General features: G+C 39.3%; 1 protein-coding gene and 1 long non-coding RNA gene across 3 annotated transcripts in view; one reads left to right on the top strand and one right to left on the bottom strand.

Moving 5' to 3' along the window:
- prkd1 (protein kinase D1) overlaps window positions 1-24,107 on the top strand; it is a 70,121-nt gene that overhangs the window by 33,032 nt on the left and 12,982 nt on the right. For both annotated transcript variants that reach the window (XM_025901120.1, XM_025901119.1), the window contains exons 10-20: window positions 155-232; window positions 701-868; window positions 2,179-2,290; window positions 3,198-3,250; window positions 7,216-7,288; window positions 8,461-8,567; window positions 10,856-11,017; window positions 11,667-11,765; window positions 15,982-16,142; window positions 17,002-17,108; window positions 21,439-21,524. In XM_025901120.1, the coding sequence (XP_025756905.1) occupies window positions 155-232; window positions 701-868; window positions 2,179-2,290; window positions 3,198-3,250; window positions 7,216-7,288; window positions 8,461-8,567; window positions 10,856-11,017; window positions 11,667-11,765; window positions 15,982-16,142; window positions 17,002-17,108; window positions 21,439-21,524 (1,206 nt within the window). The remainder of the gene's footprint in view (window positions 1-154; window positions 233-700; window positions 869-2,178; window positions 2,291-3,197; window positions 3,251-7,215; window positions 7,289-8,460; window positions 8,568-10,855; window positions 11,018-11,666; window positions 11,766-15,981; window positions 16,143-17,001; window positions 17,109-21,438; window positions 21,525-24,107) is intronic.
- LOC112843151 (uncharacterized) lies at window positions 8,425-17,450 on the bottom strand. Its single transcript, XR_003215319.1, has 3 exons — window positions 17,354-17,450; window positions 8,652-8,720; window positions 8,425-8,561 (listed from the first exon to the last, which is right to left on the bottom strand). It is a non-coding gene; the product is annotated as an uncharacterized LOC112843151 (long non-coding RNA).

Here is a 24,107-nt window from a genome sequence, read left to right as displayed (position 1 = left end):
ACAAGTTGAGAGGTATTTACAGGTTGTCATTGTTTGTCTGCTTCATACTTATTCGCTCTGTTTTCTTTCCTCAGTTGTTTTGCTCTTTAATGTCACTCTTTTTCGTTGTGGTATTCCCTTATTTTTCTTCCTCTTCTCTCTTGCAATGTTTCAGAGGAAAAGACATTACTGGAGGCTAGACAGTAAATGCATTACGCTGTTTCAGAACGACACAGGAAGTAAATATTACAAGGTAAGACCACTACCTTCCAGCCATTTCTTTGTTGCTCCTAATTCATCACTGCAGGTGTGCCTGTCTTTTAAAGACTAACTGCTAAGTTTACAGTAGTAGTCTTTTTTGAATTCAAGCCTTTAGTCTGCTGAGACAGGCCTGATATTCCTATTCTACTTTCTAAATTCAGCAGTCTGAAAGCAATGTGCTCTACTGGTATGAGATGTATGTTAATTCATATTTCCCTACCCAGCTCTAGTGTCTGAGAGTTTTTATTATCTTAAAAGACATAAAATAACAAAGTGACAGTCTTATTGGTTTGCACGACAGATAGAAAGCATCTCTCCAACCAGAGCCATGAATGTAAATTACTTGCAACACAGCACACCCCTCAACTACTGATTCAGGAGGTACATCATGTATGGTGTACTGGTGCTGATACTGTAAACTGTATTCCACCCAGACCCCTTTACTTCATCCTCTCTGCAGGAAATCCCTCTGTCTGAAATCTTGTCTCTGGAGCCTGCTCAGAATTATTCTCTGCTTCCTGATGGAGCCAATCCTCATTGCTTTGAGATCGCCACGGCATCACTGGTTTATTATGTTGGAGAGAACCTGCAGAGACCTGAATCATCTGTGACAGGCAGCAGCATTCTGGTGAGATGCAGATATGATATGATGCAAAATAGCATCTCTAAGCTCATAATTAGATTTGATATTATTGATAGATTTGATATCATCCTTAATGTGCTTGCATGATATCATACAAACACATTAAGGAGAAATGTTTTTCAACAAAGTCTTAAATCAGATACGTCAGAGTTGGCAAAATAAAGACATTTGTCACTTAAGCAGAAGTATGGATACTTCAATTTAAAAGCATTTTAGTAAAAGTTGAAGTACTTATTTTTAAAGTATTCAAAGTACAAAAGTAAAAAGGAAGGCATTTATATCTTTTTTATGCAACGGAAATTGAACCTTGTGACATATTAACATACAAGAATATAAACTTTATTTCGACTTAAATTTTAATCATATATAATTTACTCAGGTTGAACATCTGTTATGTAGAGCACAAGCGAAGAAAAAAGAGAAAACATGCACTATTGCCTACATTGTTGATGGGTGACTTTCCCTTCATATCGATGCAGAAGAACGAGTGTAGTCAGGGGTTAAAGTGGGATTTGGCAGGTGTGATTAGCTTATATGTGCTACTCTAGACAATAGTATAAAGTATCATCAGCTTAAATTCAAACTGATTTCTTCTACCATGAATGCAACCTAACAGTGACCACGAATACCACAGCTACTCTACACTACTCCACCATCCAGTAAACTTCTTTTTAGCATACACTAAACTGCCTGGTAACTTCACGTTCAAGTTGAAAAAGCATACATTCACATCATGTAAGGATCAAAATTTTGTGCTGACACCAATGTGAGTTTTTCCAAATTTTGGAAAACTCACATTTACATGTAAGATTTAAATTCACAGTTTATCAAATGTCTGTTGCAGTGAATAGATAGAAGAAAATAAACCATAGAAAACTAAACAGAAGAAAGAAGAAGAGAAATAACAATTTAACATAAACCAGTGACACATTCTGGGGCCTGATCAACCCTGGCAGGGCCTCCTTGGATGAGGGTGTCTAGTGATAATGGCTGAAACACCCGATGAATCCAAGGTCCACTACTGACGATGTGTCCCAAATTTTAATATGATAATCTAGATCAGATCTCTAATCCCTAAACCTAACCAAGGAAGAAAAGATGGCAGATTAGCTTGGGTAAAAGACCGAAAGTTGAGGCACACAACGATGTGTGCTGCTGGTAAAGTTTCTGGGCTGCCTTTCCTCATAACACCCATCCCTCAAGATTTTCTCCATTTGAAGCAATGTATTATCAGGGATTGTAACATCTAGTCATTTTACTGAATCAAATTGTGAGTACCAGAATTGTGATTTCAGGTCAGCGGTGTTGGGCAGGATGTGGCTCGAATGTGGGAAATGGCCATCCAGCATGCTCTGATGCCAGCGGTTTCTACAGGAATTTGCCACAGTTCCCACCGCAGTGGACACAGTACGTTGTTGTAATATTACATGTCTAAGTTTGCATTTTTTGAAGATTTTTTCTTTGTGCCTTTTTAACAAAAAAACTAAAGGGAGTTCAAATAAAAATTTGCTTGCATAGCTGTTACAACCACTTGATTTCAACAAATTAAGTGATGAACTAGTAGCAGACAATCTTAGCCACTCATTGAAAAAATGAGTTGAAGTCTCAAAGCTGTATACATGTACAGGGTCACACCTACTATTCCGCATCTCAACCACATTAAAGTAATTCCAGCACAGTTTTCATTTTGTCTCCAGCCAGAGACTATTTGGAACAGATAAATCACAAATTCAATGTATGTTTTCTTTCAACTCAGGTATTTGTATCCATGTTGCTACTGAATTCTCCCAGAGAGTCTCAGATCCATTCAGGGCCAACAACACCCACACAAAACCCATCACAGATATTTCAGGCACTTCACTGACGTCAAACCATCATGACTAACACTTCAGTGTGGTCGTAGTACCTTTTATGACTAAAGAAATGTGTCTCAACTAGCAGATCGCTAACTGGTTCACATTTATCACATTTATTTCTAATACACACAAATATTGTGGCTTAGAGCAAACAAGTTAATATCCTTTTACAGATGCCCTGTTTTTATTGTTTTTGCTTCACAGAAAGATGTGCATCTGCTGAAATATGTACTTTTGATGTTGATGAAAAAAAATCTCATTACAACTGAAAGAATGAGTTTCAGAATGTATATTCTCTTAGACGATTTTTTACTCATGCAGTGCAAAATCAAAACAGCAGTCAACTTCACATTGATAGGTAAAGAGCCCAGAATAACAGGAGGATGCTAATTCACTTTTTTGGACAATTGTCATCCTGTTTTTTTAATTCTAATCTTGGTTGTGTCTCTCATTAACAGAGGAGATTTCAATCAGTATTTCAGTTTCCAACTGCCAGATCCAGGAGAATGTGGTAAGAGAAAAAATACAAACACACAGACACAGACACACACACACCTACACACACACACACACACACACACACACACACACACACACACACACACACACACACACACAGGAAGTAAGGCCATCCATTGCAGTGGTGACCCCTTGTAACAAGGGTGTAGCTTAAAGAAGCTTCTTCTTCTTGCACCAAATTACAAGGTTTAATTCAGTTGTAAAGTGTTTTCTGGCATTTGAGGGCAAAATAAAATCTCTACGTGAATAAAAACTGTTCAGTGGAATTTCTTAAAATTTGGTTCAGACATTTATGCACCCATGACAACGTCGACTACATCAGAATTCCAAGAGCCTGTAAAACTACTGACATGGCCGCCTATCTCTATGTCACCCGCTGGTTAGTAAAGTCCTTAAGTTACATCATGATGCCTTGTGGTGAGCATTTTCACCTTTGCTGTCTTGGTGTTTTCAGACTTGAGACTAATGACTTTTGTCTGTCGATTTCTTAACCAATGAGGATTCCTTAACTAACCTCAAACTAGCCTATAAAGCCGTCAGAAAAGTGATGTCACAAAGTGAGGGAACCAACCAATTTTTATTTAAGATCAAATTAATAAAGCTGACAAACACTGAAGTGCAGAATGTCACTGGCAAATAAACTTCCTTGCAGATTCCTGATCTGTATATAAGAGTTAAAGAAAGCAACAGTTTTCGTTCAAGATCTACGAGTTCACAGGGCAAACAAAGCATGTCACAATCTTCATCAGGCGAGAGTGCATATTGTGTTTTTGTCTAATTTTAAATGAGACACTGACTTTCTTTGACTGAACATTTGAGATTTTCAGGTAGACATTTTTGCACCGAGGTTTCACTTGAGCTTCCACTAATAGTCAGTCAGTTAAGTCATGTGGTAGTACGTGTGTTCCCCTGGACATGACGATATTGGACAGTTAATATTTTACATGGATGACCCAAACCTGGATTAGATGTTACATCAGGACCATGCTTTCATTCACACTTTGTTTCCTGGCACTCCAACTGACACTGCACTCAAACCAGCATCAGGACATGTTGTTTGTATACCCACACTTATAAACAGAGTCCCCATCTTCAACCTCTGACAGACAACACAGCATCCTGTTCATACTCAAATCACCTCCATCCAGTTCTTTTTTTCTGCTTTCTGTCACTTTCTGCTTAATTTGCATTTGAAGACTTCTGGGTCATGTTGCAGAGATTCCCAGAGCGTGTCACTATGCTTGAAACACTACATTTACATCAAAAAGATTTACATGAGGCTCCAATATCTGCAAATTCTATTCATTTTTCTATTCATTGCATTGCATGTAAATGCAACTGCAGAGAACATCAAGTCCCATTTCTGTGCAGACGTGCACCTCGCCGTCTCCAAGGTGAGCACGTCTTCAAACACCTCAAATGGAGATTACTGTGATTACTCACTCAGCCAAACGGTTTCCATGGTGACGATGGTAATTAGGCAGTGAGCTCGGGGAAGGGGGAGGAAGTTTATAATATTGTATTTCTGTTCTCTTTGCTTGAGGTGTGATATTAGGCTGTCAGCTAACAGGGGAGAAAAAGGAGACGTAATTACAGACAAATGAAGGAGAAAATATTTTGCAGCTTTGGTGTCAAAGCTGTGGAGGATCACTGACGTTGTGTAGTTACACTGAGAGAGGTGCACAGTAGGCTTTCTGTACCAAAAATTCTTCCAGAAATCTCCTCTGACAGGTGATGAATTGATGCATTCACTTTTTTTTGTTGAACCCACTTTCTGTGAGCCTCCCTTGCCTTCCTTCATTGCAGTTTTCCATTCAAGGAACTTAACCATGACCTGAAACTTTAATTGCATAAACTTGCAGTTTCAGTCTATTTTAAACCTAAGAAATGTATGTTTTATTGCCCCGAGTGCATGAGAATGCTTTACAACTTGTTGTCATAGACTTTATATAAAAAAGGACCTACAGTATCTCCTGTGTGTGAAAATGTAAGTCAAGTTAATGTTTACTTCTGTAGCACATGTAAAACAAAAAACTCAATAGAGCAAACTACTATACAAGCTATACAAATTATGACCAAATTAACAACGAATATCTGCTAAAATACACAGCCTCAGTATGACATAATCAAAACAACAAACAGGGTTTACAAAGTAAAGCTAGGATACCCGGCTCAGCTAGCGCTGAAAGCCAGAGAGAATAAGTAGGTTTTTAATCACAATTTACAAATCACAGAGTGGGTTAGCTCTTACGTGCAATGGTAGGTGGTTCCAAAGATTAGAGGCTGACACCAAAGACGCTCTGTCACTTCTATTTTAAGGCTGGCTCAGTGAACATCCAGTATAGTTGGTTTGTAGACCTAAGTGCTGTGGTCGGACTGTAAATGTTTAGTTAAGAAGGGTGGGACCAGTTCATTGAGACTGAGACATTGTTTCTTTCCCAGTAGGTGGTGGGGAAACTTCTCGATTTTAAAATGAGTTGTATTGGCACTTAATTTGATCTATGACCCCAGGATACAATGAGGACAATGAGTTTATGGTCTCAATCAGTAGTTTCAAGTTTTTTCTTATTTATTATCTTTTTTATTACTATTGTCTGTGAAGGTTCTCAGTCATCCAGGTCATCGTAGTCAAAGGAGTTTGCAAAGAAAAGCGTCTGGACTTCTTTAAGTTGCTTGAAGACGTTTCACCTCTCATCCGAGAAGCTTCTTCAGTTCTAAGGTCAAATGGCCGAGAGTCCCAGATTTAAACCCAGTGGGAGTATCCCCCCAATGAGGGACAAAGGACCCCCTGGTGATCCTCTAATCACATGCGCCAAGGTGTGAAAGCGGGTGTGGGACCTAATCAGCCAGGGTTTCGGGTGAGCCCATTGTGAAACCTGGCCCCACCTTGTCATGTGAATTCCTGAGGTCAGAAGACCCAGGATGTGAGTGGGCGTTAAGGCGTCTGGGGAGGGAACTCAAAACTGGATTATAGATGGCAGACAGTTGGTGTCGTAAACCACCGCCTCTGTTCAAAGATGGTCGCTCACAGTGGACATAGATGGCCTCTTTCACTCCTTTTGAGTTCCCTCCCCAGACGCCTTAACGCCCACTCACATCCTGGGCCATCTGACCTCAGGAATTCACATGACAAGGTGGGGCCAGGTTTCACAATGGGCTCACCCGAAACCCTGGCTGATTAGGTCCCACACCCGCTTTCACACCTTGGCGCATGTGATTAGAGGATCACCAGGGGGTCCTTTGTCCCTCATTGGGGGGATACTCCCACTGGGTTTAAATCTGGGACTCTCGGCCATTTGACCTTAGAACTGAAGAAGCTTCTCGGATGAGAGGTGAAACGTCTTCAAGCAACTTAAAGAAGTCCAGACGCTTTTCTTTGCAAACTCGTTTGACTTCTATTACTATTCTTTTGTAGGTTTCAGTCCCCGTTATAGTCAAACAGAATCCCAAAGAAGGTCATGCTTCAGGATGGACCTATTCTGTATTCCAATTGGCAAAAGTCACATGTGATGTTAACACCAGAGCCCTCAGTAAAAGCACCAATGGGTGACGTCATAGTGGCGGTGTTTGCCCTGCTAACTAGACTAAAGGATTTTTTTTAGTTCCCTGCCTCTCATTTCGGATCTGCATATGTTATGTTTGGTTTCAAAACTTCTGCCATTGCCCAACAAGCATTTCCTAATGCATCCATTTGTAAAAAGACTGAGAACAAAACATTAAACTTAAGTTCCATCCTCAGGGTGGCATGCCCCTGCAACCAGCTCTTTTATCTCCATGGGCTGATGGATTTGGACACCTTGAACTTCAGCCTCTCCCTGCATCCATTATCCTTTGGCAGGGGGTTTAGGCTTCGCTACACTGGTCTCAGTCATTTATTTCATTTTCATTTGACCCTTTTCTTTGACCCCATTTGATGATTTATGAATTGCTACTCAGACTGTGTTTTGTGTTTTCCAGGACATCAACTCAGTGTATCAAATCTTCCCAGACGAGGTTCTTGGCTCAGGACAGTTTGGCATTGTGTATGGAGGTAAAACCTGAATTTGAGACATTGCACCAAATGCATTATGTTTTCTTTTTCAGCATAAAAAAATGAATCTTCTATTTCCAATATATGTAAATGTATTTTTTTCTGTGACTTTATTCTCCTGTGGAACACATTCTTCGTCTATGAGACTCTGCACAGCTAAAAAGACAAGAAATGTTACTTGGTTTTAATTTAGAGAGTGAGACAAAAAATCAGTTGGGCAATTACTGACATGAAACTTAACCACAATTCATTTCTGTTGTTTGTGATTAATAAGTAACAAACAAAAATAACAAAAAAAAATTACATTCCTATTTTCACAAAAGCGAGGAAATGTAAATAGAAATGAAATTCAGTCATTTCAAAACCATGTGCGTAATTCATTTACGTGGTTGAAACTGTGAAAAATATCAGCACATTTTGAAACTGATGCCAGGTAACACGATTCAGGAAAAGGTTAAAGGTAAAACGTGCCACAAAGAGCCCGATTCATTAAGATGAAATGTAACCTCTGTGAAACACAGTGCAGGGAAAAAGTTCAGTGATTTTGTTTGTTGACGTAAAACTGCAAAGAATTTTGGAATTTCATCTGTGGTGCCTGATGTTTAAAAAGTTAACTAATCCTGAGAAATATCTTTAAGCAAAGGATAAGATCAGGGAGTAATTGTGACCACCAGGTCCACATGCAACTCTGGATTACAAAAAGACACGATTCTGTAATAGAAATCACTGCAGTTTTATCTCAGGGAACCAGCAACACCCCTCCTTAGCTGAGGCTTGGCTGGCGGTGTGTTTCCCAACACCATACCCATATCACAGATATGTGGTTACATTTTGAAGATACTAAAAGTAAGACCATAAGGATGTAGAACTTTATGTATTCACAGTAGTGCTTGAACACATATATTAATAATGATTATGTTGGTAAAGAAAAGCTCCCACTAAAAGAGGATCCTGGAGGATATACGGTAAGATAAACTTTTGAAACATTCGTCAGATGTCGAAGTTTATCTGACCAACACTCCAGAAGTCGAGAATACTGAAGAATATTACATTTACAGTATTTAAACTCATGAAACCCATCTCACATTCAGGTTCTTCAAATTGTTGCTTTAATTACATTCTGGAACAGCTGAGTGTGTTTGTGATGCAGATTGGGGTTTTATTCCACGCAGGTAAGCACAGGAAGTCCGGCCGAGATGTTGCCATCAAAATCATCGACAAACTCCGCTTCCCCACCAAACAGGAGAGTCAGCTGCGCAATGAGGTGGCCATCCTGCAGGTAAACACACACACACACACATCCATGCTGCTCAGGATACTGTTGGCAGGGAGTGAAATTTCCTGTTGTGAACGACTTCATTACCGTGGCAACACTGTAGGGGTGTGACATCTGAAAATATTCCTGCTCTGCCGCCGCTGCTGCTACACACACCTGCACATAAAACACACTTGAGTTCACCTCAGCTGATATCTGTTCTGCTTGGCTGCTCAGCAGACTGGAGCTGTTTGGGAAATGGCTTCCTGCTACGTTTGGGGTCCATATCAGCTTTTTTGGCATTTTATTTGATTGCTTGTTGTAGCCATTAAGGGAGGTGGGTGAGGATGCTTTCGGATCTTTGAATCTTTAATCATTAACGTTATTTCTATAAGAGGCAAAGTACAGTGGATACAATTTAACATTCTTCATTTTAGAGAGAGAGCTGTGCTCAGTGTATACTGGCACATTTACTTAAGCTTATTGTATAAAGTCATATCATGTTCACCCAAAACAGATTTATCCTCTCTGAAGTGACATAAAGTAATGTCTATGAGCTTGGAACAACCAGAGCTCCTCACAGACTGGCTGGATGGGATCATTGAACCAAACAAGCACACTCATTTATACAACTGCAGTGTCTACATAAACCACCCACACATATTACAGTATGACAGCGTTTTTTTCAAAATATATGCTGTGGCATTCCTTTATATAAACACACTACTCATCTATCAGAACTGTGTGTTTCATCCCTTTCACTTAGCAAAGTCATGCCGGCACTGCTTAAGTTCAACATCCTGGCGCTATACCCATCCTGCTCTCTCGTCTTCATCTTATGAGCATCATGTTTTTGCTTTGGTTTGCTAAATATAAATTATAATGTGAGCCAGGACAGGAAGTACAAGTAAAGAAGTAATATATTTCCCACCATACCTCCCAGGGAGAGAAGCAGGAGCACTTGTTCTTGATCAAATACATGTATGATAACACAATATTATGCTCTCTGTTTCCCAAAAATGACAACATAATAGCCATAATAATTTAAATATTAGTTTATTGAAAGTGAAAATAGCAAAAAAAAAAAAAAAAAATACTCACAAGTGCCATCGTGATTATTAGTATTCCATATCAATGGCTTATTGCAAACCAGTCAGTGCATTCAAAGCAATGGTGGGAAACCTTGCATCTGTGGGATTCAAGATTCGACATGTATTTCCCACGTTTGAAGCACGCTGTCGTTGTTTCGCAGTCGTCTTTTGCAGAGCAGAAGTTGCATGTCTTTCCCTTCTGTCTCCTTGTGTTGGCTTCTTGTGTGACGTGTTGATCGGGGTTAGGCTCAGATTGCTGTGCTGCTATTGCCACTGCTGCTGAAGCTCCCACGCAGGGAAGATGGTGTCACTTTTGCATGCAAAGAGTCCCTTGCTGCCTCAGAGCTCTCTTCATGTTTCATCTTGGAAGATTAGGTGAGGCATTTCTTGAACAGAAAATCTTGATGTTATGATGTCCTCACACTTAAATTCACAGCTCAGATGAATTTGTTTTATACTAATATTTACTTATATGTAAAACCCCTTATTAGATCTCTGTTTTAATCTCAGATTAGGATAAAAGACTGTAACATGTTAGATTATTTTGGTACATCTTGTGTTTGTGTCATGGCAGTCTCTGAGGTCTGGCTTCTGTTCCTCATGTGCATCATATGTGATCAGTCCTGTGCTGTTTTACTATTTCACTGTCTTGAGACTCCCCCATTACACTTCAAAGACCTTTAGGTGCCTGTCATTGAAACCTAGACACATGCAGTGAGAACACAGACAGTTCTTGTGACAGTGTCAAGGTAACTGTTGAACTTATCACTGTCCCTTAAAAATGTTACAAAGACATGGTGTGTACATTTTTAGAGTTTCAAGAATCCTCAAATTTGTTGATTTTCGTTCAGTCAAACTGAAACAGCCTCAGTGTACAAATATTTTTACCACCTTTAAAACAGTATAAAATGTTTTATTAATATCATATTTGAGTTTTAAGCCATCAAATTTCAGACTAAAAGAATGACACTTAGTTCTTCTGCTGTCAAAAAACAAAACAGGTCCAATTTGACCCAAAAAGCATGCAAGGGTTAAAATGAAGAAGGCGCTTGTGTCGTTAAATTTAGGTGTGGGCATTACTCTATTCACAATTAATCTTAATCTGTACTCCAGTTTAATTAAACCGTCATTTCATACAGATTACAATCTGTATGAAAATCATTTCATACAGATTGTAAACTGTTCTTAAACTGTCTAAACTGATCTCTCTTGTCCTTTCAGAGCCTGCACCATCCAGGGGTGGTCAACCTGGACTGTATGTTTGAGACACCAGAGCGAGTGTTTGTGGTCATGGAGAAGCTTCACGGAGACATGTTGGAGATGATCCTCTCCAGTGAGAAAGGCAGACTTCCTGAGAGGATCACAAAGTTCCTGGTGACACAGGTGATACTTTCCCTCAATTATAACATCACACTGTCTGACCCTAACTGTAAAAACAAAGTCACAAAGGTTTGGGTCCATAAATGTTGCCTATGTTAAGAAAAACCCAGTGACAACATCCAGGACAAATAGCACTAGTGTTTAATAATCATGTTACTGCTGCTAGGAATTACTGGATAAATTCTGATTGTATAGGTCTATAATCTCTGCTCACATTCAGCCAAATGATACAAAACTGATCAGACACTTCACTGTGCACATGGACAATGGGAAAGACAATGAATAGAACAAAACTGAAGGCAGAGACTCGCAAACCAGCAGTAACTAAAGATGGATTCAGTAAAGGCCTGGCAGAGCTTCTTAAGGGGAGAAACACATCAATGGGTTGTAAACTTCAGACAGTAAATGAGTCTCATTTGTGTTATGTTGTATTATGTTTTTGTAATTATGTTTGTACTTTTGATTGGGGACTAAAATTGAAATTAAAACTGAATTGAATTGAATTGAATTGAATTATGGCCTGATCATAGTATTTTAGTGTTCCCCTAGCATAGATTTACTGCCTGACTTGTGCCATTAGCATTGAGTTTTTGACAAGAGATCCAATATCATTATAGCAAATGCAATCTGTGTTTTTCTGTCTCACTGTCAGATCTTGGTGGCTTTGCGTCATCTCCACTTCAAGAACATTGTCCACTGTGATCTGAAACCTGAAAATGTCCTGCTGGCTTCTGCAGACTCTTTCCCCCAGGTAGTATGTTTATGTGTTTATTTGTTACGCTTGGACAGTACCTGTTTTTCAAATGGAGATGTGTTTCCACCCTAAGTGGAGGAGTTTAAGTATCTCGGGGTCTTGTTCATGAGTGAGGGGAGTGGGAGATCAGCAGACAGATTGGGGCTGCGGCTGCAGTGATGTGGGTGTTGTACCAGTGCATCTGGTATCTACGAAATCCATGTGGTTCTGCATCTACGAACTCTGGGTAATGACCAGAACAACGAGATCACGGATACAAGCGGCCTCTCCCGTAAAGAGCTCTGCAATCAGTGATGGGGTTAGAGTAGACTCACTACTCCTCCACATTGAAAGGAGCCAGTTGATTGAAGCGTTTGTGACAAAGAACCTGGAAAGTTTTCAGTCGAAAAAGGCAGGCACTTGCAAAAGAAGTCAGTTGATTGGATGGGCTATCTGTCAATTATAATCCTACAATCAGATCAACAGAGCAAGCATGTTCTGAACCTGATCTTGCTGAAGACAGTTGGGAAAGCAAGGCACAAAACTGATCTTTCGGGCATTGTATGGTGGACTGAAATGGAGAGTATTACTTAGATAATGTTTTAAACATTAAACCCTGTATCCTCATCAGTACTCACTGTTTTTCTCAATTCAGCTGCTGGTGTGTTGCTGCAGGTGCTCTATCATGATTCAGCCTTGGTTCTGCATATTATTCATGACAATATGTAATAGTAATAGAACTGATCTGTCAAGTAGATGTTTTTGCTAAGGCTGAAGAGGATATTTGTGAGACTGTTATAGTTTTTTCTGAATGCTTAAACCCTAACTGTGATTCTTATAGCACAAATTCTAAAACTATTAATACTTATAGCAAAACCACTCACCGAGTTTGCAAAACTAAAAGCACAAACACTGCTTTGCACTCAGTTTGCCATTTTGTAACACACACTTTGCAAACCTGTAGCTACAATCCACTGCACAGCACTCTTTTTGCAGAACTGTAAACACAACTCACTGCTTGACACTCAATTTCCAAATGATCAACGCACTCCTAGCAAAACTATACACATTTACGGCCATTATTTACACTATTTTGCCAACTGTCTGGCACACTGTCACATGTGAAAACTTCCTTAGATAATTAGTTCACTTTGCAATCAGCCTATGCACTATAATACAGGTAAGCTCTGTGTGTGGAGTACAATGGAGGGAGCAGGAAGAGTGAGAAGTAGAGGAGGTCGAGGAAGAGGATGTGGAGGTGAAGAAGTAGGATGAAGAGGACGACAAGGACAAGGAGGAGCAAGAGGAGGACGAGGAGGAGCAAGAGGAGGACGAGGAGGAGCAAGAGGAGGACGAGGAGGGGGGAGAGGAGTACGAGGAGGGGGGAGAGGAAGGGTAAGAAGAGTAAGAAATAGAATTGCTGATGACATCAGAGCTACAATAGTGGACCATGTAATCAACCATGGAGTGACCCTGAGGGAAGCTGGCCAACGGGTTCAGCCTAACTCGAGCCGCTACACTGTAGCAAGCATCATAAGGACATTTTGAAATGAGAATCGGTTAGTACAGTCACTTTGCACTAAGATTTGTAGCACTGCCCTATGCTAATGACAAACAACAATACCATAGATGTAAAAATACTGAAATTGTTACTTTACAGAATTGCTAGACGACCAGATGCTGGGGGCAGAGGAAGCATGTTCACTGCAGACCAAGAAACCCATATAGTCAATATGGTGATTGCAAATAATCCTATACTTGGAAATAAACACTTGTGTTTGTTTTGATGTGTGTGAATAAACACCAGTACTTGAAGTTTGGATCCGTCTATGTTTATGGACCTATGACAGACCTCAATCTGACATAGCCTACCTTGTGCACAGAGAAAGCAAAAGCCAGATGTGTTTTTTATTCATACCATCAGTGTGTAGTTGGTGCATTGTGTGCTTATTAATTTGATGGCTTATGTTTACTGTCTGATACAAAAATACCATTTTTACAAAGGTGTGGTGAGTTAAGCAAAGGTTATTCGCTTTTACAAGAAAACTACAATGTTTTGCTGATTGGGTGAAGAGTTTTCTTATTTGTGTGTAGAGTTTTGCAAAACTAGCCAATAGTTACAAAAAATGTGCTCAAGCCATCAGAAAAAACTGTAAATAGATGTTGTGTTTCCACCCAGGTCCTCCACTGTTTAGATAATATTGACTACCTTTATTCAGTCTTATGCAAATAATCTGTTAAAGGCTTCAAAGTCTCAGTTATTAATATCTTGCAACTTTTCGTACAGCTGTTTAAATGTTCTGTCAGAATTCTTCTGATTTCTAATTTTATCTGAATTATCTACAGAAAACTTTTGCATGTCTTGACAACACTGGCAAACAACAGTAGTAAAAAAATGATGTGTGTTGAGTTCCGAGCTGCAGAAAGAGTGAAGTTATGCAGTGATAGAAACAGAAAATACAAAACACGCACACGTATTAGTATTTGTGGATGCGAGCAAAGAAAGTTGGACATAGACACTCCATTAGCTGTCAGTGTAACTATTAGCAGCTTCCTTCAGTGTTCGGTCTTTAGAAATAGCTGTTAGTGTCAGACAGACTAACTGTTAACTCTAGTGATGCATCATTTAGCTGTTTGGCTCATAATTCCTCACATGATACTTACTGTGTATCAACTGCACAGCCTGCTCCTCTGAAATATCAGGGAACAAACAAAATGCAAATATCTAGCTCCCTTTGGAAGAGATGCATTAACGTTTGCGTGTCAGCCGGTTGCCATAAACAAATGAATACATGTTAAAAAATAATATGACATTTATCAAAATCCTCTTTTTTATCTTTCTCAGAATCAGTTGAGGTAATTGGCATCAGATTTATGTCTGTGTCAGTAAAGAGAAAGTATGTTAAACTAGTTTAACACGCCTGGGAGCAAGAGAGATATTGTAGGCATAGCTGAACAAAACGGTCAGTTACAGTTCTATTTAGTCTATATAACTAATGTACACAATATAGCTAACAATATAAGGCAGTTTTATGTAATGCATCATTCTTATTACTACTAGAAGATCTGCTAGATCACTGTGGCACTGTGACTACTGAGCTCTACTATGCTAAAAGTTATAAGTTAATTTATAATGTGTTATATTCAATAAAAATAAATTAAAAACAAAAGTATGACTTAGTTGATGCATCTGATATATGCATCTGACTGCATCACTTGAAATAGTTTCAGGTGAATAGGGCACCTCAAATTTTCAGGCATCAAATTTCATTTTTAGAAATCAAAACCAAGCAATGCATATGTCAACATTTAGTATAACTATTCACCCATATAATGTGCAAGTTTCATCAGCCTACCATTTTTAGTTATGACCACAGGTGTGGGAATAGGTTAGGGTGAAAAACTGAATTTCCTGAATTCTGGAAGAACACGAAAGTTTGAAAATGCTCTGCCCAGATGCTGATTCATGAGATGCAACAATGTCACGTAACCTGATAAATCCACGTGGTTTACAACCTTACAGAGAGACAATTTTGATATCAATTGAGATCACCTTGTATGGTTCATTGCTCAATAAAGGGTTATTGATTTTTCCTACATTAAGACTCCAAAACGAAGTCTCTATATTTGAGTATCAGAATGGAGAGACTGCCCATGAAACAATTTGAAATACATTTAGACAACGATGTGAGATTGCATGTTTAGGTCTGCATAAGAGAAATGATTCATCGCAACTTTGTTGGCTGCTAGCTTTGCTGGATGATTCACTCACACTCAGGAGGAAGATAGAAGTTATTATGGATATGTTGGCTCTTTTCAGTTTTTTACTTTTAGTAGCTTCATTACACTTAGAATCAATCCACACGTCCATTTAAATACTAACACCAGGTTCTGGCCACATGCTATTTCTGTCTGGCTAGATGGTTACTATGTTAGATCAGGTGGTTAAAGAGTAATAAATCCCTGTCCAAGACACTGATAAGCCTCACATTATAAAGAAAAATGAATGTCGAATGTGTCACACTACACAGAAAAATTGACTGTTTGTCACAAACCCCATGTTTTTGTTACATATCACTGCTATACTCTAGTATTTTCAGTCTGACAATTGTGTAAGTTAAGACCATAGATATAATGCTGTGAAATGACCAGCCACATCACTTCAACTTTTGCATTCTTTTACTTTTACATCCACTACTAACAGCTTTAGTAATTTATATTACTTCTGCTGCAGGTGAAGCTGTGTGATTTTGGGTTTGCTCGAATCATTGGTGAGAAGTCATTCAGGCGTTCAGTGGTCGGAACACCAGCATATCTTGCTCCTGAAGTCTTGAGAAATAAAGGCTACAACCGCTCACTGGACATGTGGTCAGTTGGAGTCATCATCTATGTCAGGTAGGATGAGACCTTTACTGATAAACATAATAGTCTGAGTAGATTTTGGTTTAAAATCTTATTCTTCTTTCTGCCTGTCTCTGTCCGAGTTTTTTCCTTTATCTCATCCTTCTCCTTTTTTAGTTGTAACATCTATAGCAAGCCTATTCAAATGGCGGCCCAGGGGCCACATGCGGCCCAGAAGCAACCTGCGAGTGGCCCTGCCTTTGGTCCTGGCGGAAACGCAGAGAAAACGCAAAAAATAAATAGATTAATTAATTTAAAAAAATTAAAAATTGAAATTCCTACAGCGTAGCGTAGACTGTGAATGCAAAACTCCTAGTAGCCTACCAATATTTAACCCACAATGCACCGTGATGTAAACATATTAAACTATCATCGTAATGTATGATGCAACAACAGCATGTCTTTCTCAGTCCAAAATTGACAATGAAAACCGTCAGTTTAACCCTGCCTGGACTGACAAGTACTTATTCATTTTACCGCCAAATCCAAATGCCAAACCTACAATCTTAGAAATGTGCAAAAAAAAAAAGTTTAGTCATAGCTCCCTTTTTTTAATGGACCTTTTGGTGTGCATTTGTGAGAGGTCCCCAGATTTACAGGGAAAAAAAGAATAAACATGACTTGTTTTTCAATACGCTTGTGTGGGTTTGAAATTTATCATGAGCTGCTGCTTACTGCCTGCAAAAAAATATCTGGCCCAGATAAATTCCTCGGTTTGAAAATCTGGCCCAACTAACTTTTTAGTTGAATAGCCGTGATCTATAGGATACTATCTGTACTTTAGTGAATTTCTATTATTATGAAATGATTACTGATGAATGTGCAAAAACTAAAAGTATTCATGTTTTTGCAGTCTCAGTGGGACGTTCCCTTTCAATGAAGATGAAGATATCAATGATCAGATCCAGAATGCAGCCTTCATGTACCCTCCTCACCCCTGGAAAAAAATCTCCCAAGAAGGTATGGTATGTTGCTGAGCCTCTCAACCAGAAGTCTACGAGACTTAAAGCTAACCCACAGAAAACCTGCTTCATTCAAAAAAGATCTGACATGATGAGTAACATCTATTTGTGACATATATTAATTGGTAAATATATCTCTCCACAAAAATGTCCAAACTATCCTGGACGAGCCCCCATTTATGTTTTACGACCTGGCTCAAGCCTTGTGTTTTCTTCTGCTTGTTACTGGTGTGTCTGTGTTACCTCTGCGTGTCTTCCCTATGCGTTATCTCTGTCAGCTTTCCCTGTGTTTCCCGGTTCCTCATCCCTCGGTTCTGGTCCACACCTGAGGTCCACACCTGAGGGAAGTGTTATGCTTAGTTTTCCCCAGTTTAGGTTTTGTTAGTTTTCTCTGTTCCACCGGTTTGCAGTATTGTTCAGCCAAAGGCTCGCTGTCCGTTCAAAACATCCTCCTGCATCCGTGTCTGCATTTGGGTCCTCATTCTTCTATAATTCCAAATGTCTGTTGCCGCAGACAAATATGGAGACTAACACCAGAATTTAAATGAGAAGAGGTTTTATTATTATATGTAGCACCTTTTATTATTTATATAACACATTAGCTAAAATAGCTGGTACTACTAAGACAGAGACTACTGTGCCTCCATGAAAGCCTGCTTCAGGTATGCCTGACAAGGTGTGGTGAATTAGCAACAGCTCAACACTCCTTCACTGCCACTGCAAAGAGAATAGGGGCTGCAGAGGGGCGTAACAAGCTAGGTTAATACATGCATAATACATAATAAAAAAGTAAAGCCTTCAACCTACATTCTTTTAGCCAGCAGAGGATAGCTCCCCTGGTTTCAAAGATGAGCTGGACATTGATGGTGTCAGTTTCTTCTAAAGCATTTTTACTGGAATTGTCTGAGAAAAATAATTGCAAGGTTCAGACTGTCAAAGAAATCAGTGGTCTAGTTTTGGTATTTTATTAGCCTGTCATTAGCTTGTATGTTATGGACACTAGTTGCTAACAGAGCTTGCTAGCCTTAGCTTACGACTTGGCACTCTGGAGTCTTATCCAAATACAGTCACTTCTGTAACTAAAACTAACAAAACAGCAGCCAAAGCATTAATACCGAAGCTTCAAAATTTAGAGACCAATACCTGTTTATTTCTATGTCTGGATTTTTAAATTAGAATAGACTGAACAGGCAGATTCATGTCTGCGAGACTGACTGAAATGTTGAATGTGTGATTAAAGATAAATTGCTTGTTTCATCTTTCTGTATGACACCATGTATGACAGCACACAAGCACAGGTAATTATGTTTTATGTTGCAGTATAATAACTCCAACATTTCCTTGAAATCAGTTCAAGCCATTCTCTGCTGCTGTATGACTCATGTTGTTGCCGTCATTGTCTCTAAATGTGTCTGCCGTGTGTGTTGGCTGGAATTGTCCTGTTGACTATGAGACAGATTTAAATTCGCCTGACTCACTCACTCCTAAACCGGATCCCCGAAGTGCTCTTAACCTTCCCTCCACCTCCTCATGCTGCCAGAATGACTTGAGCTGTGCTTCAAAATAAATACAAGCCATTTCTGTTGGCCACAGGAGGATTAAATGTCAGAGAATAAACTCTAAGTGCGCCAAGAAATGTGCGTTTGCAAAGATCAGTTTTAAATAAGACCCTTTTGCCCACAAGCAAACACAATTCAAGTTTTTAAATGGAGATGAAATAAAGTTTTGAAAGTCTACCGCATTTATGATCACGCAGAGGCAGTCTTCCTCCCCCAGGAAAAAAAGTATTTAGTTTTACCTTTAAAGGTATAATGGCACATCACTGTAGTGGTATCCTCTAAGGTATTGCCATTGAGCCCTTTACGGGGCAAAAAACTTTGTATCCTTCTTTTTCGTAGCTGGTGGAGCAGTCATGAAACTCTAACTACAATTCTGCACCTTAATAAAGGGGACACAGGGTACCCATTCATTGATGAAGGTGCTACTCTTTAGCTGCCATGACCTGAGACTCAATAAGATTGCATTAGCCAACCTGACAAAGACTTCTTGCACATCCCAAATAATACAAGTTGTTTTTAAAGCATGCGGGGGCTTCAGATGATATTATACTAGTGCATTTATAAAATATAATTGATATAAAAATTTTACACTGCATTCTGACAAAGAAGCAGCCAAAATTAACAGAGGTATACACTAATTACCTTTTTAATATCTGTAGCTTTTAATGACGATGCAATCCTACTTTCTAAATGGTAAATTGCAAAACGAAAAGACCAAGCTTTCTAGTAGCAGGCCTATTTGTGATAAACAGAAAAGAAAGACCAAAGACAGAGGACTCTGTTCACACACTGGTGTAAGGATATTTTGTACACTGCTCAAAAAAAGTTAAGGGAACACTTGAGAATTACAATATAGCACAAAGTCTGGTAAACTTCAGATATATCCATCTACCCAGTTAGAAGGCATAATCTATTGTGAACCCAGTTCACTTCCTTTGATCCAAATAAAAGTGATAATGGACTCATTGGAGAGGCAACAACAGGAAAAAAAAAAGAAAACCCAAAATATTAATTAAAGTTGAAAAATATTATTTAAATTGTTTGTATTTTACAATTCATTAATTTGTTTTAAAAACGGTTTAATTCCTACATATACATATCACACTACATGAGAGATACATGTTGTATAATTTATAATTTACAGTTATATACAGTCCATATCCTCTCTGTCACTGGGATTGCACTACTTCATATTTAAGTTTATTTAGGACCATAAATATTTGACACAGATTTTGTTATTCTCTGTACACCACCATAGAGTGCAGCGTTTAAATATTTAAGTTAAGGCATTTAACAAAATATTGCAGATATTATTTCAGGAATTATAGTTATTTTTATTTTAGCTATTTTATAGGGCTCAAAATGACGAACTAGCTTTAAACATGAGAATTGTTTTTAATACTTTGATAAAAAGCCTTTGCAGTCAGTGACTGATTGAAGTCTAGAACCCATAGATATCAACAAATGTTGTTGCTTCTCCTCTCTTGAAATGCTCTACCAGGTCTGTCAGGGTTTTTTTTGGCTGAATCTGAGCATAGTATTGCCCTTAACACTTCAGAATTCATTCTGCTACTTTTATCAGCAGTAATAGGATTAACAAATACTAGTGACCTAGTTCCACAGGCAGTCATACATGACCATGACATAGCGTTGGCTCCACCATGTTTGACAGATGATCTGGTATGCTTGATGGCATGAGAAGTTTCTTTTCTTCTCCATACTTTTCTCTTTATATCATTCTGGTTCATCTTAGTTTCAAAAATTTCCATCTCTTTAATATGACTTGTTTTTGTTTGTTTGTTTTGGGGGTGTTTTCCAGCTAATAATGCCCTTCTGACTTCTTTAAATTTTGTGAAAGAAGTCCAGTTGCTTTCTTTCCAACCTCCTTAGATATAACCATGACCTGGATGACTGAGAACTTTATAGATGTTTTTCCAAATGTCACCAAGATATTCACACATCCATGCCCTTCTCTTCCCCACTGCCCTCTCCACTCTTCTCTGAACCCCTTGTCCACACAGGAATCAAATATTCTGTATCTACACGGCAGAATTTTCTGAAATCTATACTTTAGGTGGATTTGGCTTAAAAGTCAGGAAACAACTACTTTCCAAAATAGGGTATAAATAGGGTATAAAGGGTACAAAATTTTACTTTTATACCCCTGGGATGTCGATCTGGTCAAGTAATAGCAATAAACTATTTCTCATTATTTCTTCACAGTTGTGTGTATGTCTTTAATCAGGTTTCTTGTGAGAAAAAACAATGCATGACTAAACACTGCAGTTCAAAAACTGTTTAGAATGACTGTAAACTAACATTGTCATTCTTTGGCCTTTGGTTTGGATTATGAGGTCATGAGACAGATCTGGGAAACAGGAGCGAGCCAGTGCTGCTGAGCAGTTAAGGAGACGTGAATGTATGTGGTAAAGAAACTTGAAGAACTAGGAGAGTCCTGTCAGTTTGTGGAATGAGGATCTTAGGTTTGTAGGGGGGGTGGGTTCATACGGTAGTCCATTCATGTGCATAATACCAAGTGATGGAGGCCTCTGTAGACCTGAGGGGCCTTGGGGTCCCAGAGCTGTTCAGACCACTGACCCCTAAAGAGAGGTTAACATCATGTTAGCTCTGCTCATTAGCCCTGACTGGCCCCTGACCATGGGTGGGCCTCAACCCCAAATTCTCCTCCTACTAATACTCTGCCCTTCCATTCTCCCCCTGTGTTCCCTATGTTCTTCCTTTCTTACATTCTTGTATTCCTCCATGCAGCGATTGACCTGATCAACAACTTGCTGCAAGTGAAGATGAGGAAGAGATACAGTGTTGACAAGACACTAAGCCATCCCTGGTTGCAGGTAGGAAATCAGTCATTTGAATAACTCCATTAAAATCAGTTTGGGAGCATTTTTCAAGTTTAATACAAATCTGTAACATAACAATCAAGAATCAGTCAATAATGGATCCAAATCATATAAAGGGTTCACTTAAACACCTCACTTAGCTTCTTTCCATTAATCTCACATTACTTTACTGTTTCAGTTAACATTTAGAGCTTTCATTAACCCATATGTGTAGCATTTAAACCATTTTGGAGTTTTGGGAATTTTTTTCTTTTTGTTTTTTTTTACATTAGCAAGTTCAGCCAGCTTGTTTAAATAAACTTTATTGTCTGCGGGCAAAGTAAGTGGGGCTAAGAATAAGGGCACAGCTTCTGCAGTGATCAGGAAATGCAGTTTAGCAGCTATTACATGTAACACTGCTAACAGGTGGAACTGAAAAGGATTTCATTCTGGTATAGCAACCCGATTGGACTTCTGACACACAGGAAGTTCCAAACTGAATGAACTAAATGAGTCGGGAACATGTAATCTCACATTCTTTGAATGATATGTAGTGAATAAGAATTGAGCATCTAATTGTTGAATAGCAATGCATTTCACTTTGGTATGGGGTAAAAACCAGAGGCACAATTCCACAATAATGCTAATGTTGCATTTTATTGGCTATCTATTCGATTTATATCTTATATCTCCCCCCCCCCCCCCCCCCCCCCCCCCCCCACTGAGCCAGAAAATCTGTTCATGTAGCTATGGACCAGCTAAGGCGTGAAGTTGTAGTGCCTAAACTGTTCGAAAGTTTAGGTGCTACAACCTCAGAAGCGTGGTCACCTCTGGTTTAGAGTGTGGAACAGTTAGGAGATCCTGATCTGATGATTGCAGAGGCTTGCTGCATTAATAAGGTCTCTGTAGCTCTGCAATCTATGCAGGAGCCTGTACATGTAGAGCTTTATATATTAGTTATAAAAACATAAAATAAACTCTAATTTTCACTGGAAGCCAGTGAAGGGAAACAAGAGCGGGCGTGATGTGTGCACACCAGCTAGTTCTTGTTGGCAAACAAACTGCTGTGTTCTGAACATTAAAAAAAATAGGCTAAGGAGGACTGAGGCATGCATGTTAAAAGAACTATTAAAACTGGAGACTAGAAGTTCCACATTATTGGGTTTCAATAAAGGTCGGATTTTTTGCAATTTTTCCTAAATGAAGGAAAAAAGTCTGGATGAGCTTTTGTTTGTGAGATTCAAAACTAAATATTTGGTAAAAAAAAAATAACACCAAGGTTCTAAGCAGATGATGTGATATTGCTGGCGAGTGTTCTGATAATGACAGACCTCCTGGGCGAGGCTCTTAGGGCCATATACAAGAACTTTAGTTATACCAAGCGTAAGAAGGAGAAAATTTGAAAACATATACTTATTAATGTCAGTGAAGTATTTATCAAGATCTGGGAGGCTGTTGAGGTTCTTTGCCATAGCAAATGCTTGTATCGTATGCACAGCAATGATAGGAAATGTCTTTGAAACAGATTAATAAATGACCCAGGAGTAATATTTATTTAACAAAAGAGAACTGTTCCAAGAATCGAGCCCTGAGGGATTCCATATATTGTATCGGGGGTGCTGATGAGGATATGCAATTACTAATATTACTACTGAAATGTCTATCTGATAAGTCTGATAAAAACTATTTTAAATGAGTGCCAGAGATACCAACCTATTTCCATAATCCGTCAGTGAAAATGGTATGATTAGTGGTGTTGAAGACCGCATTTAAGTCAAGTAGTACTAAATTCAAAAACATCTAATAATATTCTTATGCACTTCATCTAAGCACATAAGAATCCATCCATTCATCCATCTTCTTCCTCTTTTCCGGGGTTGAGTCGTGGAGGCAGCAGCCTAAGCAGAGAAGCCCAGACACGCCTCCCCCCAGCCACCTAGTGGAGGATGGAGGATGTGGAGGATCAGCAGGCCTACTCTGAGCCCCTCCCAAATGGCCAAACTCCTCACCCTATCTCAAAGGAAGAGGCCAGCCACCCTTCAGAGGAAGCTCATTTGCGCTGCTTGTATCCGCGATCTTGTTCTTTCGATCAATACCCACATACAGCTCGCAGTGTTGGGGAGTAATGGAATACATGTACTTAAAATACATATTTAAAATACAAAATATGAGTATTCCGTTACAGTTACTGTTCAAAAAGGTGGTATTGTGGTGGACCACTGGAGGGCTCCACTCACACCCAGTTCTCAGGAAGTGTTGTTGCTATGTTTTGGAGGGAAAAGTGTTCAGTTGTGTGGTGATGAGGAATAAACGAGGAGTGTTAATCGAGAGCTCTTGTGTCGTCTGTGTTTACCTCCACATTGGTGACCCCTGACTCGAACATGCTGCAGTCCGATGGTGGCACCGACTCCGCTCTGGATGCATCAGCAGCCGCCAGCCCTCTGCCTCCGGCTGCGGCTGCGTTTGCTGTGCCGCTCGAGCTGCCGGACTTTTGGCTTCACGATCCCCCGTCGTGGTTCGTGCACGTGGAGGCTCAGTTCGCCCTTCGTGGCATCTCGGCTGACGACACGAAATATCACCAGGTGGTGGCCTCTCTCG

This window comes from Oreochromis niloticus, linkage group LG19, assembly GCF_001858045.2.
Source record: "Oreochromis niloticus isolate F11D_XX linkage group LG19, O_niloticus_UMD_NMBU, whole genome shotgun sequence".
NCBI classification, from domain to species: domain Eukaryota; kingdom Metazoa; phylum Chordata; class Actinopteri; order Cichliformes; family Cichlidae; genus Oreochromis; species Oreochromis niloticus.
The sequence above is the reverse complement of the archived record's forward strand: the minus strand, read 5'-3'. Positions and strand labels throughout refer to the sequence as shown.